The 19,398-nt window shown below is 37.8% G+C and overlaps 1 protein-coding gene across 1 annotated transcript in view; it reads left to right on the forward strand.

Annotated features, from left to right (window-relative positions):
• The window catches only part of IL23R (interleukin 23 receptor), a 57,250-nt gene extending 39,504 nt beyond the window's left edge, over positions 1 to 17,746 (forward strand). Inside the window, exons 8-11 of the mRNA XM_042952913.1 lie at positions 9,300 to 9,389; positions 12,037 to 12,142; positions 13,062 to 13,152; positions 16,708 to 17,746. Coding sequence (XP_042808847.1) covers positions 9,300 to 9,389; positions 12,037 to 12,142; positions 13,062 to 13,152; positions 16,708 to 17,361 — 941 coding nt within the window. The 3' untranslated portion in view covers positions 17,362 to 17,746. The remainder of the gene's footprint in view (positions 1 to 9,299; positions 9,390 to 12,036; positions 12,143 to 13,061; positions 13,153 to 16,707) is intronic.
• The last annotated feature ends 1,652 nt before the right edge of the window (positions 17,747 to 19,398 follow it).

The following is a 19,398-nucleotide window of genomic DNA, read 5'->3' on the forward strand; positions in this document are numbered from 1 at the left end:
TGACTTATTTATTTTATAACTGGAAGTTTGTACCTCTTAATTCCTTTATCTCTTTCATCCACCCACCTCCCCTCTGGCAATCACCAGTTCTTTGTATTTAAGAGGCTTTGTTTGTTTATTTGTTTTCTTTTTTATATTCTATATAAGTGAAAGCATATGATATCTGTCCTTCTATGTCATTTTTCTTAATAATTGGTGTTGTGGTATATTGTTTCATATCGTGATTTTCTTAGTTTACCTTGTTGAGTTAAAAGAAACTATTTAATGGCCACACAATGTACGGATGCACTATAATACATTTAATCATTTCCCTATTGCAACAATCTCTAGGTTATTTATTTTTTCCATTGTCAATAAACTTCTTAGAATAGCTTTTTATATAAACTCTCCTTATGTATTTACATTTTATTGGATCTAAGCTTAAGTACATTTTAAGATGCATGATGCAAGTTGCCAAATTGCTTTTCAATAAATCTTTAATATTGTTTTTTAAAAAGATATCTAAGAAAGGACATTCACTTAGTGATTCATGAAATATTCAATTAGCCTCTACCGTGCACCAGGCACTTGCTATGTACTAGTAGAATCTCAGTAAAGAAAGGAGACAAAAGATCTCTGAATTTTAGAAAAGACAGTCAATAAAAACAATGATAAAAATATAAATTACATAGCACTATAAATATCTTATCTGCTTGTAAGAATCAAACCTCACAACTGAAGTTTGAATTGCTTCACAATCGAAAATATTAAAAGATACAGTTTCTATAATACTTTAGTTAACCAACTTGTTTGATAATGAGGCTTTTTGGCCAGCCAATTTTTCCCAGTAATTAAAGGTTTACTTATTTATGAAGAAAGACAGCCCAGCCAATAATGATCCCTCCATGCAGAAATTTGCTGTTTTACTCTCTAAATTCCTCATGTGTATATCACTGAATTGATTTATCTCAAAGCAATGTGTTTTCAAAATTATGCCTAGATAGTACTGCAGATCATGCAGTGGATATGGCTTATCCTTCAGACTCCAGCATCCTCCTGTATCACTTTTCTTGGTCTTTAAAAACCTAGTCCAAAAAACCCCAAACATAGCCATTTAATGTAAGAGTTAAATTATTTATTAGACTTATTCTCTTTTCCTTCCTTAGAGTATTTGGACTTTAATAGAAAAAAAGTCTTATACTAAAAAAAAAAAAAAAAAAAAATCAACCTCAGAATATAATATTAGACTTTACCAAACACACAGGAGAAGTTTCTCTAGATTAGAAACTCATATTTTTCTACCTGGTATACATAATGTATACAAATAATATGAAATACTAATATATAATATAAATTATATATAATATGGTATAATTTATATTATATATTATAAAATATGTTATACATAAGTTATATATAAAATATATAAATATAAACAATATAAATAAATAATAGCTAACATTTATTGGATGTGTTGGGTATGTAGTAAGCATTTTACATATGAATTGTCCTTTACTTATCACTAAAGCCCTATAAAATTATTATTCCAATCGTACAGAAGAAGGAAATGAGGCCCAGGGAGATTAAGCAGTTTTGTTAAATGTTATAAAGCTGGGAACAGTAAAGCCAGGGCAGAACACATACTGTAAGTTTCTAGCACTGTAACTCTACCGGTCTCCTTCCTAAGACACCTAAGAGGGCCTTGTGTCAGCCTCCCCTCAGCCACCTAACCAAACCCTCCTCTACACATTAGCTAATAATAAAAGGATGCCAGCAAAAGTTCACTTTTAATGTAATGTTTGTTATGAAAATGCAAATACATGAGAAAGGAGGGACCCACGGATGCTATCAGCTAATTGTATACTGGCCTGAATACAAGATGTGGAAGCAGGTTTGGGTTACGGTAATGAAAATGTAACTATAAGACTCCAGGAACCAAGAGAATAAAGAATAGGATGGGGCAGTCTGAGATGAAGACAAAGTATAGGTGAAAAGGTATCTCTGTTAAAGACAGGACCACTACAGGGCAGTTCATAATGTGTTTTTCCAGCTGGTCCTGCCTGGTCCAGTAAAGTGTCTGGAAAACAGTGCTTCTTGAGTGGAGTCTGTGGACCATCTGCATTAGAAATGCTTGGGTACTAGTTTAAAACGCAAATTGCTGAGCCTCTAGCCAAGTGAAACTTCTGCAGTAAAGTGTAAGAACCACTGCTCTAGAGGTTAGACACACCCTTTAAGAGGGAGAAGTGTCATGAAAAATGGCATAGGGTGTGGGCAGGAAATGTGGACAGGAAGGGGGAGACCAAATTGCCCAAGCCATTGCCTTAGTAATAGGGGTTTGAGGGGGTCAGAAAAGGGTGGGTACATGAGAATTTCAGGACATTATCTACAGTACTATCTGGACATCTCTGCTTCTTCTTCCTGACCACCGCTTCGCTTCATGAGTTGCTTAGCACCCTAGCCCCACCTTGGCAGCCTAGGATCCCCAGAAGCACAGGATGTAGAATCGTTGTGCCTCTGCCTAGCCCCTGCCCTGCCTCTGGATATGAGGCTTCAGCTGAGGCTCTGAGAACCACTGAGGGCTGCTGAAGTTGAAGCTTCTAGACCACCAACCTGCAAAGTCACTGTAAAAATTCCTGGGGTTTTTAAGCAGTACAGAAAGAGCCCCAAAGGAGAAAAGATAATTTGTGAGTGTAGAAAACCAACACCAAAAATGTGAAAGTCAGTTCCCTAAATTCCATACTACTGATATACAAAAAGGTGAAAAGATGACTGCTAAGCCAGAGTGTTGTTCCACTCTGCTGCAAACCTCTCTTTGCAATGAAGGAAAGGCATAGGCTCTATAATCCCTTTAATGACAAGTCAGAGGCCTGAGGGAAGGGCAGTCACATTTCATAATGATTAATTAACTTGCTTGAATTGCTACCTGAAGTAGGAAGGTTTCCCAGAGAAATCATATTCTTTTTTTTTGACAATTCTCCAGAGGAAGGCAAGTATGAGCAAGATATTAAATCACATTGTGTTTTGTTCTCACAAAACAGCATTGGTTGTTCCATTACCAATGACTCCTTAAAAATTCTCGTTAACTTTTCAGAATTTTTAGGGACCACAAGAGAAAAAAAGAAAACAAATGTTACATCAGTGGAACTAAATATAAGTGATATTAAATAGAACACAGATTAGAAGCCTACTACACAGAATTGTACTTTTCAAAAATTCCATTATTTGTATTAGGGGTTTCTGATTCATTCATACTGAGATGGATTATAAACGTGTACATTCATGGTTACTAAACGGGTTTAAACAGACAGTGTTCCCTGAAATACTAATCAGTTTAGACTCTTAATATGGATTTATTTAATCTTCTTCATGTCCTATCCCTAATAAAGAACCAGAGTTCTGTAGAATAAAAAAAATGTATAAGAGCTTTATAATCTCTGAGGTTCACAATATCCACTAATAAAGAATACAGATTATGCTTTTCTATGAGAAAGTAATAACCTCCAGTATTAGTTTCCTATTGCTCTTTAAACAAGTTATTACAAACTTTAGCCAAATACTATGTGACTTAAAACAATACACATTTATTATTTTTTAATTCTGGAGGTGAGAAATCCAAAATCAGTATCACTGGGGCTAATGTCAAGATATCAGCAAGGCTATATTCTTTCTGGAGGCTCTAGGAGAGAATTAGTTTCATTGCCTTTTCCAGACTTTAGAGGCCACCTACGTTTGTTGGCTTGTGGCCCCACCTTTCATCTTCAAAGCCAGAAGCATAGCATCTTCCAATCTCTTTCTCTTTGACTCTGACCCTACTGCCTTTTTGTAAGGACTCCTGTGATTTCATTGTACCCATCGCTATAATCTAGGATAATTTCCCCATCTCAAATCTCTTTTGCTATATAAATTAATCTATTCAAAGTTTCCAGGGATTGGGACATGTACACTTTTGGGGGGTAGGGAGGTCACTATTTGTCCTACCACATTTCCTCACCTAGCTACCCCACCACCTATTATTGCAATTTTTACTAGTCATTGTGATTTGGTGCCAGCAAAAGCAATCAAATAAATCCTCTCAAGCAGAAATATTAGAAAGATAGCTAGAAATCAGTAGGCAAACAGTCACAAGTAGGATACAAAGGAGAGCAGAAGCCAGAACCACAGCCAAAATTGTAGTCCGGAAGACTCTGGTGAGGACCCCATAGCTGGCACTGTGGTCACTAACACTGCCTGTCTTTTGCCCTGCCTGGACTCCCCGTGGTGCTACTGTTACCAGACCTTGCATATAGCTGCTGCTATAAATAATTTCCTGGAACTGAGTAGTGTGCCAGTGGAGAGAGGAAATCATCTGTTCAGGTAGGTTTAGGTTATCTGCTTATAGCTACTTGATGGCAATGGGGAGAGGGAATCTTTGTTCCATTGAGGCTTCCACAGTGGGAAGCCTTTTCTGCTTCTTACCTGTTCTAGGATGCCCACAAGGAAATATGTCCTGGTGCTGAGCAAATAAAAAGTAGTAAATGTCTACTAGACTATTTAGACTCAGGAATAGGCACATGCTATGCTTGGGAGCAAAGTGGTACTTTTGAAAAATCTTAAACTACTGAGTAAGACTCAGAAGCTGCCCATTCCTGCACATAAGGTTTTGTTACACTTTGACATCAGATCCACGGCTCTGTGTATTCTATGTGACTTAGGAAAATTCCCTGAGTTGGCTGCTGCTTTTCACTTTTTCCTCTTCTTCATCTTTTTCTTTAACCATATGATCACCATACATATATTTCTCACTTTCTCCTCCCTCTACATACCAAGTACTTAGAGTTTAGGAATATAAGCATGAAGATAATCCTGTGGATACGTCTAGGCACACCTTCCTATTCTTACTACACAAGGATGACATTGTAACTCATAAAATGATTCATCATTTGACTTGTTTTTCCAGATGTGGTAATGAGTTTGTTCTGACATATCACTTTCCCTGCCCTGGGCTTCTGGTGCCTATTCAATAGGTCTGGCCATCATCTTCTGCTTTGACGACTGACTGGGAATAGTGTCAAATCTTTACTTTTAGCCCAATAATGTTGAATTCCAACCCTAGAACTAAACTGGCCTGGGAAGACAGCACATAAACACCATGGAACAGCTAAGATTGTTAGAAGAAGGAGATTAGAAAGAACACAAAAGGAGATGTTTATGTTAAGAAAAACCATTTGAAAAACATACCCTTGGTCTCTTTTAATAGGTCTCCTCTTGTATCTAGAGCCTACTGAAAAAAAAAAAAGTCTATAAACGTCCCTGTGTCAGCTCTGGTCAAAACCTTTAAGATGTAGGCGTTGGGTAGTGTGGCTTTGACACCATGATTGGCAAAGGCAAAAGTAAATAAAGAAGACTTATAAATGTCCATACTTATTAATTGATTACTATTAATCTATTAGTAATTCCACTAATAGAAATCTAGACTTAGTAAATAAGCAGAGATATGGAAAAAAGATTTATGTATAATGATATTTATCCAAAAACTAATTATAATAGTAAGAATTTTGAAACAATCTCAAAGCCCAATAATAGCAATAGCTAATGCTTATTAAGGTTTTAATTAGTGTAAAGCATAGTACCAAGTACTTGATATGAACTATCCCATTAGACCTCAGGGGTGAAGTACTATGTTATTATCCAGTTTTACAAATGAAGAAATTGGTCAGAGAGGGGTTCAGCAACTTACCCAGAGCCATGCAATTCCTGGAGCCAGGATTTGAATTTTGTCTGAATCCAAAGACGGTGTTTGAAACCACCAAGCTACACAGTTTCTCAATAGGGGGACGATTGAATACTGTACAAACATGATGAAATATTAAATTGCTATGACAGTTTTGAACAATTTTTAATAAAAAGAGGAAATGTTCATGACACAATATTGAAAGAAAAGAAAAAACAAGACACGATATTTAGATCATAAAGAGAATGATATCCACTAGGGTACAGATATACACAAAAGACTGTTAACAAATACATTAAAAAAGTGATTGCTTCTAGTTTGTGAACAAGTATAAAATTGCACTTTCTTCTCCATACTCTTTTATACTTTTCAAGCACCCTACAATTAGCGTGCCTTGCTTGTATAATCAAAGAAAATAGCTGGCTTTCACATGGAAGTTACCATAGGATGGAAGATTCTAGGGTCAGTGCTAAGTGGGTCAGGCCAACCACAGCCCATTGTGGTATGGGATGGAGTCCTACAAGGCCAGGCAGTTCTCATACACTGTGGCCAGCCCCTGGAGGAGCAGTGGCTAGGTCTCAGCATGGGAGAAGCTGTTTGCAGGACCAACTCACCTGCCCCACCCAGAGCCATCCTGCTGCAGAAGTGAGGTTCTTAATTAACAGAGCCAGTGACCAGCACAGACCACATGTCAGGACTGGATGGGAATTTTCACTCTTTGACCTCTACCTAGGTGACTTTGGGCAAGTCATCTATCCTTTTTACTACGCCTCTGTGTCCTCATCCATGAAACGAGGACAACAGTATTTTCTAACTGTTTTGGTTGTTGTAAGGATTAAATGACAGAAAACATGTAAAATCTAGTACATTACCTTGAGCATAATCAGTACTCAATGAGTGGTCACTTAAAAAGAATAATAAAACACACTAGGCAGACATAGAGGGAAAAGACTGAGGAGTCAGATTTGGTATCATCCCTCAGAAACAGATAAAATACATTATTACTAAAACCAAGCACTTTTGAGATTTGATACAAATAGTCTAGCATCTGATGGGCCACAGAATGTAGTTATGTTATGTGCTTCAAGTTCTTTTCCAAGAATAGGAAACTACATTTTTTTGTTTAAAACTACTCTAAACTCCTTCTAATTTTCATTTAAACACACTGTCTTCAGCAAGACTAATTCTAAAGTCCAATACCAGTGTGTATAAGTTATATAAAAACTCTTACCAAATTAGAGATAAAGTGAGTTTCTGAGTATACCCAGGTATGTGTGGTGAGAAAAACAAGCAGAGACAGAATTGTCTCATTATGGACCTAGCACCACAGATATTAAATTAATAATGAAAATATCATGAGATTTTTCTAGCACATTTGGTAATGCTCTGATGATTAGAGCTGATAGAAACAATGTTTTTCAGTTATAAAGGTTCTGTGTGTGTGTACATCACTCTGTTTGTGAACCCTTTTCTGTGTTAAATACTTGGAAATTATTTGAAATACTTGAAATACTGCTGGCAAAAGGATCAAGGGGATAGGATTAGGGATGGTTATTTTTCTCTCTCTTTTATTCTTCCTCTTAATTTTTTTTTCTCTATTAAGGTTACTGCTCTCATACTGATTAATATTAAGTACAATTTAAAAAGAAATGACCCAGCCACTTGGTGTCAGTATACCATGAAGAATATAGTCCAGTATGGATGGCTTCATTTCAGTCCTGTGCTTAAACATTTTGTCATTGGCTTGATTTCTTCTCTGACAATCTTATTTATAAATTGTCTCACTTCAGATATTTGATTCCTTGTGAAATTACCCTCTGATAATTATTTTAAATGTCATTTTAAATGACTTTAATCTAATTTAAATGAATGCATCTGGTTGATTTGCAACTCTGATAACAAAAAGGCCCTAAAGGATGATTGTGTTTATTCTATTAGGGCTAATAAAGCCCTAGTTAGATATAAACATTATTTTTATGTGATACAAATTAATAACTGAAGTTTCATTGCTAAATAACTACCTGTAGTTTATACAGCAGAATTAAATTAACCTGCATTAAAAACCAACAGCAGCACATATTACTTTTAAATAAAAATGCTACTTTTAAAATAACGTAAGTGAAAACAAAAATAATCTAGCAACATATGCTACAAACCCGTGATCTTGCCAAATTGAAAATTGTGTTACATTTTAATGTAATATTTTTAGTCTTAAAATTTCAAAATAATGTAGATGCAGAGTCCTACTTGGGCTCCCTGGGAATGAACATAGCCTACAAAATACTAATTTTGATGAATAAATCTGGCTGGTGACCACTGGGGCATAACCTTTCTCCCTCGGAGTCTGATGGAACCACATACTTGGGAACAAAAGAGACTTAGTGAAGCACTGAGAAACCAGAAAGAATTTCTGATTTGTTACAATTCACTGTTGCAACATTTTCCTCTTGCTATAGAGAAGACAGAATAAAAACACAGAAAAGTACTTTTGGCTCTTCTGATGTTTTCACCTTCTAGAATTCACTACCCATTGTTCTTAGAAAACTACTGAGCCTGTACCTGCACCCAGATTGACCTTTTTCAAAAATTTCCAAAGACCATAGGAACCTTTTTATTGAAACTCCATGATATTTTTTCTCAAAGAGAGTTGTCTGGGCCACATAGCTTGTTATACAAGCCTGTGATATCACGGTGGCAGTTAAGCCTGCCTCAAGTTGTGATTTCTCCCAGGCCCCACAAGTAATTCCTCAAAAGGAAGAATTTGAACACTGAAATCAGAATAATTGAATACATAGGGCTTGAGGCACCCTTGGGAATCCAGGGCTTAGAACCATTTTCAGGAATGTCTTCTGTCAGTTAGCAGAATAGTGTCCTTGAAGTCACCTCTGGCAGCTTTTAATTGTCAGGAGAAAGGAGCCAGGTAAGAAAGCTCCAGGACTGCTTTGAGTCCAGACTGAAAGCAGGTTAGCTGCCAAGGCTGTTCACCACACCCTGGTCAGAAACTCACATTAGCCGTGACCTGACAGTCTTTATGACTAGACAGGGCTGGCCAGGATCTTTGCCAGTGGGAAAGGAGCAGAGGGAAGTCATTAATAGCATTCCACCCCTGTGTTATAACCTCAAAGTGTCTGCTAATCAAAAATGAGCTTCTTATATGGAGCCAAGATAGTGTTCACCAACAGCATCTCAAAGATTGTGCAAAGGCAAGAGTGACACATCTTGGAGGCTCTTAAGGAAACTTAAAATTTATTGCATCATCTTTGGGAGGAATCAAGGAGAGACCAGTTATTATGTTTTTTGTTTTTGTCAGTGAATTAAATAAAGCTGCTTGGTATTTTTTGCCTAGAAGCCTCACGAAATTAGAGGATATACCTTGAGGTTTTATAAACTCAAGTTAGTTTTCATTGTCCTTTCAGTGTTTAGGATTTGACCAATTAAATTAAAAGGAGGGAAAAAGACACACATACTGAAAAGCCTTTGTTTTTATTCCACTTACAAGCCTATTAAAGTTTACTTTAATCATCTCCAAACAAGTGAAAATGGGTAATTCAGGAATTGAATAACCTGAATGCAAATGTAAGAAGTTCACTCTGTTTTCTTTTTGTTTAAGTCCCCCAGGTCACACTGAAATCATTCCAACATGATACTCAGAATTCTGGGCTTCTAATTGCTTCCATCTTTAAAGGACACATTACCACTGGTAAGAAAATACTACTTAGGTTTTTTGAGTAGTCTTTACCAATCATTCATTTGAACCCTTCAACTGAAAAATCATGTGCCAGGCATAAATTTCTTGAGAATAAGATATGCCATGAGCTTTCTGTATGGAAATTATCAATAAAGATCCAGGTAAAACTGAATTTAAGCAACGGTTTAGGTGGACTTTGCCAGCTTCTGCTATGGGTTGGATACATTTTCATTTCAATAGGTGCTGCGGCTCAAGACCCCAAAACTCCTAAAAAAAAACAACAACAACGTAATTTGAATGTCTACCATGTGGTAGTTGGTTGTATACATTTGTTCAGTTTTCAAAACAACCAGGTAAGATAAGTGTTATGTATCTATTTTATAGATGGGAAAACTGGAGCTCAGAGAGGCTGAGGAACTTGTCCAGGTTCACACTAAGTGACAGATCAAAATTCAAATCCTGTTTTTCAAATCCTGAAGCCTGTACTCTTTCTTTTGTACAAACTAGCTCCTGTTTTGTTAGTGTGATTCAATATTTTCCATTGATGAGCTTACCTAAATGTTTTAGGCGTTAAAAAATTATGACATCAGGTATGTGTAATGGACAAATATAACTCTAAATAGAAATTTCAAATTAAAAAACTTTAGGCATAACTATTTCATCACTGACCACTGGTAGACCACTTATCTCCCTGCATAGAAATCTGGCAGGAATAAGGGCACCTGGGTGGCTCAGTCAGTTAAGCCTCTGACTTTGGCTCAGGTCATGATCTCATAGTTTGTGAGTTTGAGCCCTGTGTCGGACTCTGTGCTGACAGCTCAGACCCTGGAGCCTGTTTTGGATTCTGTGTCTCCCTTCCTTTCTGCCCCTCCCCTGCTCACTCTGTCTCTCAACAAATGAATAAATATTTTTTAAAAATTAAAAAAAAACGAAATCTGGCAGGTATAGTACCAGAATTTTTGCAGGTTACATTGACAGTCTTTGGACTTCCATTCATTTGTTTCACAAATATTCATTAAGTAACTACTGTGTGCCAGGCACTGTCCTGGATGGGAAATCAGCAGTGAAAAAAATGAACAAAGCCCCTGTCTTCATGGAGCTTCCATTTTAGACAGTTGAGGAGAAAAACAAAGAGGAAAACAACAAGAAGAGAGTCAGGTGGCAGTTAAGTATTATAAAGAAACATGAAGCAAGGTGAGGCCACTCTGAATTTAAACATGCAAATCAATGAGCCAAGTGTTTTGGCTCAGTACATATCCTTAATTACAGATGCCTCCCCAGGCCTGCCCCTTGATATTTCTGTGGGAACTGGGGAGGTCAGGAGCTCATGGCAGCCCTATTAAGATAGGTGTTATAGTCTCTATTTTCCAGAAGAAGAAATTTGAGTTTCAGCAGGCTCATAATTATGCCCTGAGGTTACAGGGCTGGTAAGGGCAGAGCCCAATTTGAACCCAGGTATCTCCAGTTGTCTCTTGATCACTCTGCTCTATCCTTAGACCCCTATGCCTGGCTGCCTGGCCCCATGTTATTAGGGGATTCTCTAGTCTTTCCCAGGCACTAACCCCAAGGGTATGTGGCACCCACTACCTCCCATTAGTTGTGTGAAATCTTCAGCAATAGAATTCTAGTCCTAGGAAAACATTAATTCCGTATCCCCCTAGAACTTTGGAGCAAGCTAAGCTACACTGGCCCAACCCCTGAACACCAGTTGGTTTAAGGACAGGGGCCAGATAGCCTGGAGACCCCTAAGTGTATGGCAGGTGCAGCTGGAAAATAACGAGGGCAGGGCCAGTGAAGTGTCTGCCACATGGTAAGTATCTGATAAATATTTGCCAAATGGAGTGAGGAAGTGGGGAAGGAGAGTGGAAAGGAGGCCAAAAACCCATCATCACTCAGAACAAACTCCACTGTGGCAGACAAGTCTCAATTATAGTCTGTATTTGAAAATTGAAAATAGGATTTTTTTTCATGTACTAGGGAGAAAATGTGACAAGCCTAGTAGGTAACATGTGTTGAATATATCGTAATTATTTAAGGATTTGGGGTGATTAATTAAGCTTCAAAATGTAAGGAAAGCATTGCTTTTAAAATAAAATATGAGTGCAAGATATATATCAATTTGCATTTCTTATATATTGTTTTAGGTTGTTTCTGTTTCTCAGCAGAAAAAACTCATGAACAATAAATTTTGAAGAATGGTGACAAGTTGTACATTAACTTCTTTCTTGCTCAAAATTTTAAAAAGAAAACCCAAAAAACCTCAGCTGTGATTGTGGCTACCTTTAGACTCTGTTACCAGCAACTGGGAATTCTTACTTGTGTCAGACAAAACAAATGAGATTCATCATTAAACCCTTTTATATAAAATATGCATGCACAAGCTCAGAAAAGGGTCTAATGCTGACCACAATTGCCAGAGATGCACTTCTAGAAACCCATTGGTACCAGATACATGCAGCCCAATTTTCTCAAATAAAAGATATTGTGCAGTTTGGAAGGGCTGTCACTGTACACACAGCCTAAGGGAAAGGTTAATTTTGTTCTCCCCTTCCTTTTTTTCCTTTGAGATCAATGACTTTTGCTTGGCACAGAGAGAACAATGATTCAGACATCCCATGGACACTAATGCTTAGCTAAAATTATTTTTCTCTCCTTTCAGACAACAGGCAACAAGACATTGGATTTTTATTGGGAATGATCTTCTTTGCTGTCATGTTGTCGATTCTTTCTTTGATTGGGATATTTAACAGATCTCTCCGAACTGGGTATGTTTTCGTAGAATTTCTGTTTTCTAATTTATACCAAACCTAGTCAATTCAGTTATTTACTAGGAAAACCCATCAACATTTTTAATCAGAGAAAGACAAAAATAAAATGAGCAGTGTTTGATGATTACCGACCCATGCCAAACTCTTTACACATGTCATTGGTTTAATCCTCACAATGACCCTGCTGGAAACCAGATCATTTCCTTTAGGCTTCCAGAGGTTACGTGGTCAGCCCAAGGTCACTGAGCACTAACCCAGGAGCCCAGAACCGGCTGATAGCACAAGTCATGTTTTCTCCTTCACTACACAGCCTGCTCACAGTGCCCCCAAGTTTATCTACAGTGCCTGGATTCTTTCTTTCTTTTTTTTTTTTCAAATGTTTATTTTGAGAGAAAGAGAGAGAGGGAGAGAGAGAGAGGGAGAGCATGAGTGGGGGAGGAGCAGAGAGAGAGGGAGAGAGAGAGAGAGTCCCCAGCACGCCCTGCCCTGCCAGTGCAGAGCCCAACACAGGGTTCAATCCCAGACACCGTGAGACCATGACCTGAGACTTAACCAAGAGTCAGACACTCAACTGGCTGAGCCACCTAGGCACCCCTGCTTTGCCATATTTAACGTGCGTACAGTTTTACTTCCATGGTGGCTCTCCCACTTACCTTGAATCTAGTGTGAGTGTTTCAAAATGTTCTGCCTCATTAGAGAAAAGCAGAGCAATAGAGAGAGGAGGAAAATCTGAAAAGACATTGAAGCAACTTCCCACTTAACTTTCTAAAGTAAGAGATGGAAATCTGCATCAGGAAGTTTAATCTTTATTATGCATTTCCCTCCCATTCCAGTTGATTTCCTCATCTCCTATGTGATTGCCTGAATCAATCCTAAAGTAAAATGCTTCTTCTAATGTGTGATATTTGTTTCCTAGAATTAAAAGAAGAATCTTATTGCTAATACCAAAGTGGCTTCATGAAGATATTCCTAATATAGAAAACAGTAGTATCGTAAAAATGCTACAGGTAACCAAACACCATCAAATAAAAAGTGGCAGCTAAGACCAAAAGAGCAATCCAACAATTAGAGTAGAATTTCTGTTCAAATAAATAAATGTGTGTACATTTTAGCATAATTGTATAAACACATGTCAAAACAGAATTATACATATTTCAAATTATACTTAAGAGATAAGGGAATAAAGTTAAGGGAAGGAAAGAGAGAAGGAAGAAAGAAACAATGCTATTCAAAAGAGAAAAGTAAAGAGGAAGCTTGTGGGCCAAGTGTCAGTCACGTGATGGCCAAAAGCTGATGGCTGACTTCAGCGACAGGAGGCGTGCAGAAAATCTCAATAAAATGAGGCTTAAAGACACAAAGGGGCTTCTGTTTTACATGAGCCTGGAGAAGCAGGTGAGATCTGCTTTACTGCTGAAGCTCAATGGATTTGAGAAAATAAATGTGAGAGGAAAATAAATATGATGGTCTCCCAGGGGTGAGGCCAAGTTTCTATCTCAAAAAGAATAGAAGGGTGTGCTGGGAAGACCCTGAGGTAATAGGGGACTATGCTAATTATGGAGGAACTGCTGATTCTGGAGAAGGGGAAAGGTTCTGCTATATGTGCTCCTTCTATTTTTTGGCATCCCAGTTTCATCATTAAGGGGCTCCAAACCCAGTAAATGGGACAGACACATCATCCAAGCATGGCCTTGCAGTGATATAGTACAGTGACAGAAATGAAACCAAACATGACAGGGGTATAGAGGAAGCATACGAAAGATGAGAAGGAGTCACTTAGGAGAAACAGAAAACATTCAAAATAGAGAGGGCAGCATGAGCAAAAGCACAGAGGTGAGAAGCACATGTTTCAATGAAGTGTTGCTTTATTGAAAGGCTTGATGTGAGGAGTGGGTGGTGTACTGCAGGAATGGTGAGTAGGATCAGATCATAGAACTCAGACTTCATTCTGTTGACAAGGATGTTCAAACTTGTTTAAAAAATTTAATTTTAGCTTAGAAACCTTTTGTTCAAAAGATGTGAGGAAAACAAGAATTTATAAAACAAATAAAAGTGGCTTTGTTTGGAGCTCTGATGAGCCCATTAATCAACTCCTTAGCCAACCCCAGAGATGTCCCTAAGATAGTAGTTCTCAGCCTTGGTGGCATATTGGAATCTTGATGTCTGGGCCACATTCCAAGATCTCTTGGGGTGGGAGGGCATGGGGAGACCCAGGCATCAGTATTGTTGAAAGCTTCCACAGTGATTCCACTATGCATCTGAGGTTGAGAACACTGTTAGGGATTGAAAACTGCTAAAGACAATGAGGAGTCACTAAGAGCTTTTCCATTGGAATAGACAAGGTCCTAGGAGAGAGGCAGAGGAGGGTCAGAGAAAAAGCATCATGTGGTGTGAGCAAAGTGTCAAGAAGCAAGGAACCATGGGGCTGACTACTTTTTAGAGGATATATAACATAAAAAGTGAAATGAGTCCATGGAATTTGATGAGAGGGAAGTCACTGGTGAGTTGAGAAGTGATTAGTAAGTGAGGAAGTGGAGGCTGAGAATGAAGACATTCTTCTAAAGGGAAGTAGAGAAAGGGGCTATGCTGACATAAGGTCAGCTCTCACATCTAGTACAATGAATGAACAACAGTAGCTTCAGAGGGGCATGAATCAGAAGTGTGTTTATACTAAATTAGTTAGGCTTAAGAGGGACTACTACAGAGAAAGAGGGAATATTGATCCAACAAGACTATAAAGAAGAGGGGAGGGGATGTTCTAAAGGGATGAGGTGAAAAGGTTCACTTTGGGCTGAAGGAGGGATTCCTGTCTCTGTATACTTGAAGGAGAGAAAGGGTTTGCATGTGGCTGAGTTTGAAGACTATAGTGTTACCTGCTAATAGTGAAGGGGTGATCTAGAACGACTAAACCCACACATATAATGAAGTACATAGGTAACAAGTCACTGAAGGACAAGCATATATCCACCAAACTACAGACAATAAACACTATAATCTTAATATTCTTTCCACCTGGTAGTTCTATCTTGTTCCCCCACTAATTATTATCCTAGGGAATTAGGGATTTTCTGTGACCCAGAGAACTGTCCTTGACCTTGTTGTGGTCAGATCCTCTTCTTCCTTTATCGTCCTCACTCTGGAATGGTCTTCCACATTGTTGCTCCTCTGTGTCCTTTACTGTGGTCTGACTCCCACCCATTTCACTCAGTTGCCAGCCTGAAGTGCAGAAAATGCCTCCTTCTTTGGAACACAGCTACCTTGTATTCTTCATTTCTTACAGCATGTCTAGTTTCTTTGACTTCATCTGACTTTTGACTACGTGTTTGCCCTTTCCAACCCAAAACTGGTAAGCTCCCTAAGGAGGTTGAGCCTGAAGGAAATTTGAATGACACTTCATGCTGCTTTGTTCAAGGTCTTCCTTTTTGCTAAACTTCCTGCCCATTCTGGGCTCCTGGTATTAGAAGCAAACCTTCAGATGAAGTTTTGTTTTCTGCCAACAGACTAAAAGGTGGTATTTTGGTCAGCTCAGACTACTATAACAGAATAACTACTATAACAGAATAGACTGGGTGGCTTAAACAACAAACATTTATTTCTTGCAGTCCTGGAGGCTGGTTAAGTCCAAGATTAGGATACTAGCAGGTTGAATTCCTGGTGAGATCTCCCTTACAGATGGCCAGCATCTTGCTGTATCCTCTCATGGCAGAAGGAGAGATCACAGTCTCATGTATCTTCTTATAAGGGCACTAATTATATTCACGAGAGTTCCACCCTCATGACCTAATTACCCGCCAAAGGTCTCACCTCTTAATATCATCACACTGGAGATTAGGGCTTCAACATATGAATTTTGGAGGGACACAAACATTTCAGCCCATAGCAACTGGCTATAATTTTATAATTTTATAACTGGCTATAATTTGTTGGATGGGAGTTATTTGCCTTGGGAAGTCAGCCATCAGCTGCAAGGCCTCAAGTCATTTTCTTACCCAGAAGAGTCATTAGGCTTTTATATCAATAAAAACCTTCTTCACTGATCCACCTGTTCATGTCTGAATTGTATAGCTTTATACAATTATACCCCTTTATAACCCCAGCACAAAATATTTATTACTACTTTATTCAAAAATCAGAAACAAAACAGGATTCTTCTACCTTCCTTTCTTTTATTTAAGCAATGAGATATTTTCTTGTAGTAAGGCTCCATGATATTAAGAAATATTCCAACACATTAAACTTCCAAACTTTAAAAGGCACTGAAATAATATGCAAGTTAATATGCAAGACACATCATTCTCTTTAAAAATTTTAAGCCAAGACATGTGCTTAAAACAGCTTATCTCTATTATTCCTTTCCTTCAGTCTCCTCATCGGAGAATTTAATAAAGATCTGGAATTGAGCAGGATAACAAAAGGAGGAAATTGTATGGGAAGAGAAACAATATCAGAAGAGGGAGGGGAAAAGCAAAGCCAAGGGAAAGCAGAATTCCAGTTCTTCTTTAATTACCCAGTTAGCCCCTTTAAATGTCTTTTGTAAAATTAAACAAAAAAATCTTTCTTCCTAGGAAAAAAGTGAATTTACAGATAATAATTCCAGCGAACAGGTCCTATATGTTGATCCAGTGGTTACAGAGATAGAAATCTTTCTCCCAGAAGAACACAAACCCACAGACTATAAGATGGAAAAGAATACAGAATCCCTAGAGACCAGAGACGGCCTGCAAAAGTCACTACTCACCAACACTACAGTTGTATATATTCCTGGCCTCAGCCCTGGGTATAAACCCCAGATTTCAACTTTTCTCACTGGGGGAAACCATCTCAGCAAAAATGATGAAACAGCTTCCTCAACTCTCAAACCACCAGCTGATTCCATAGACCTGGGGAAAAATGCCATGTTTAAAAAATATCCTAATTTTGCTTTCCCTGTCTCAAGTATGAATTCGCTAAGCAACACACTATTTCTTGAAGAATTAAGCCTTATTCTGAATCAAGGAGAATGCAGTCCTCTGGACATGCAAAACTCAGTAGAGGGAGAAACTACCATGCTTTTGGAAAATGTTTCACCCAATGAAACTCTTCCAGAACAGACTCTGTTGCCTGATGAATTCGTCTCCTGTTTGGGGATCATGAATGAGGAGTTGCCATCCATTAACTCTTATTTTCCACAAAATATTTTGGAAAACCACTTCAATACAATTTCACTCTTGGAAAAGTAGAGCTGCATAGTCAAAGTTAATATGGGAAAGCTGTCTTGCAATCTAAAGTTGGATCTCCTCCTCAATATAAATTTAATTCTGCCCTATTTTTCAAAGTTAGAGAATTAAGATCCAAAGATGGAACATACTTCATACTCACAAAAGGAGCACCAATATTAGGTACACCTTCAAAAAGTATCAACTAAATCCTTTTTATTTTCCTCATTGCAAGGCACAGAACGGATCTCTCCATTACAAGAAAGTTAAATAGTAGAAGATATGTGGCAGTGAAATAAATGTTGAAAATACTTCTTAAAAATTGAGATGTCAATGTTTGTTTGCAAGGGAGAAGAAAGTTTAATTTTCATTTTATGGCTTAAAATTTTCTTGAGTAGACAAAAACATAGTCCCCAACAACAAGATAGAAACAAGAATAGAAACAGAGAAGAAATTAATTAGCATGTTTGTTGTATTGTTTCTACTACTTTCCATTCAGGTAGTAGGGATTTGATCTTTCCTTATTTTGATTTTGGACTAATCAGGTTATAAAACAATGAAGTGAGGACATCATGAAACTGCTGTCTTCATTCAAGTTAAGAGTGATGCATTATTGTCCTGTGGTGTAGTTGGTATATTAATTACACTCTGATACAACTGAAATAGCAGATGCAATATCAGCAAGGTGTAATTATTTCTTTTCTGATCAACTATGCATTAGATGATGTTGAAATTTGGGGATTCAGAGAAAACGGTCAAGAAAGAATTCTGAAACATCTTTGGTGCAAAAAGGTGGTTTTATTAAAGCACAGGGACAGGACCCATGGGCAGAAAGAGCTGCACTGCAGTTGTGACGGGTGACTGATTGTATACCTTCAAGTTGGGAGGGGGTTAGGGATAGGGTAAGTCTCTAAGGAATTTTGGAAGCAAGGTTTCCAGGACCTTGAGGGAGCTAGCTCTTGTTGGGAAAAGGTCATTTATTACTGTCTAGTAAAATCTCGGTCATGAGACCCTTCAGATGTATATTAGTGGGCCATATGCCTGGAGGATGACTGTTAATGTATATCTAGGGGGGGTGGACATAAAGGAAGTTTCCAAAGGAATTTCTGTATGTTTGAAGTAAACTCATAGGATCCTGGAAGTCGGGATAATGTTAAGCTAAGATTGCCTTTTGGCCTTAGCAAAATATTAACATCTAGGCTGTTGAGTTCCTAGAGGAAGGTCACTCTGCCTATCTCAAGGACTTGTCAATGGGCTGTAAGTTTTAAGAAAACTTAACTATTTTCTTTGCCTTTGTTCCCCACATAATTAGATATATGTCAGAAAAATATTGTTAAAACAGATATTTGTCCAAATCTGGGATGGCAATATTTGCCAAACATGCCATCGTCCCATATCCATATCTCCTGTAGACATCCTAACTGAGCACCACACACCTTTCTGCTAAGCCCTAAGGTGACCTCAGAATCCTCTCAACACAGTGCTTCTGATGGCTACACTCAATAAGGTATGGGACTAGAGATGAACTTTATCTGACAACCAGGTCAATACTGAAAGACAGGTGATCTTAAAATATGAGATGTGTGTTTTAGCTGAGAGATGGTACTCAGCAGACTTCTCTATTCTGATTAATTTTTATGGTCCAGGGAAAAAATTTTCTAATGAGCAGAATACTTTGAAAATAGGGTAGATTACCCACTGAATTTCTCTTTTCTAATCAGTTTCAACAGTAATAATTTATTATTCAGATTAGTTTATTACAACAAATTGAGCAGTTAATGAAAAAAGGACCTACTGTGTGTTTAGCACATGGACAACCTATTTCATTTTCTTTTAGCTTTTTTTCTTTTCAAAATAAAAAACAAACAAACAAACCTAAAAGCAGTTTTATTGTCGTTATGCGTCCCCATGAGGAAGATGACCACATACCCTGGTTTATTCTGATTTATGGTCTGCTGCCCCAGTGCTAATTATGACCAGTGTACCCTTTCACTCTTAGAAGCATCCCATTTGGATGATAAATCATATGGCCATTCTATCTATGAAAACTATTTAATATCC

This window comes from Panthera leo, chromosome C1, assembly GCF_018350215.1.
Source record: "Panthera leo isolate Ple1 chromosome C1, P.leo_Ple1_pat1.1, whole genome shotgun sequence".
Classification (NCBI taxonomy): Eukaryota; Metazoa; Chordata; class Mammalia; order Carnivora; family Felidae; genus Panthera; species Panthera leo.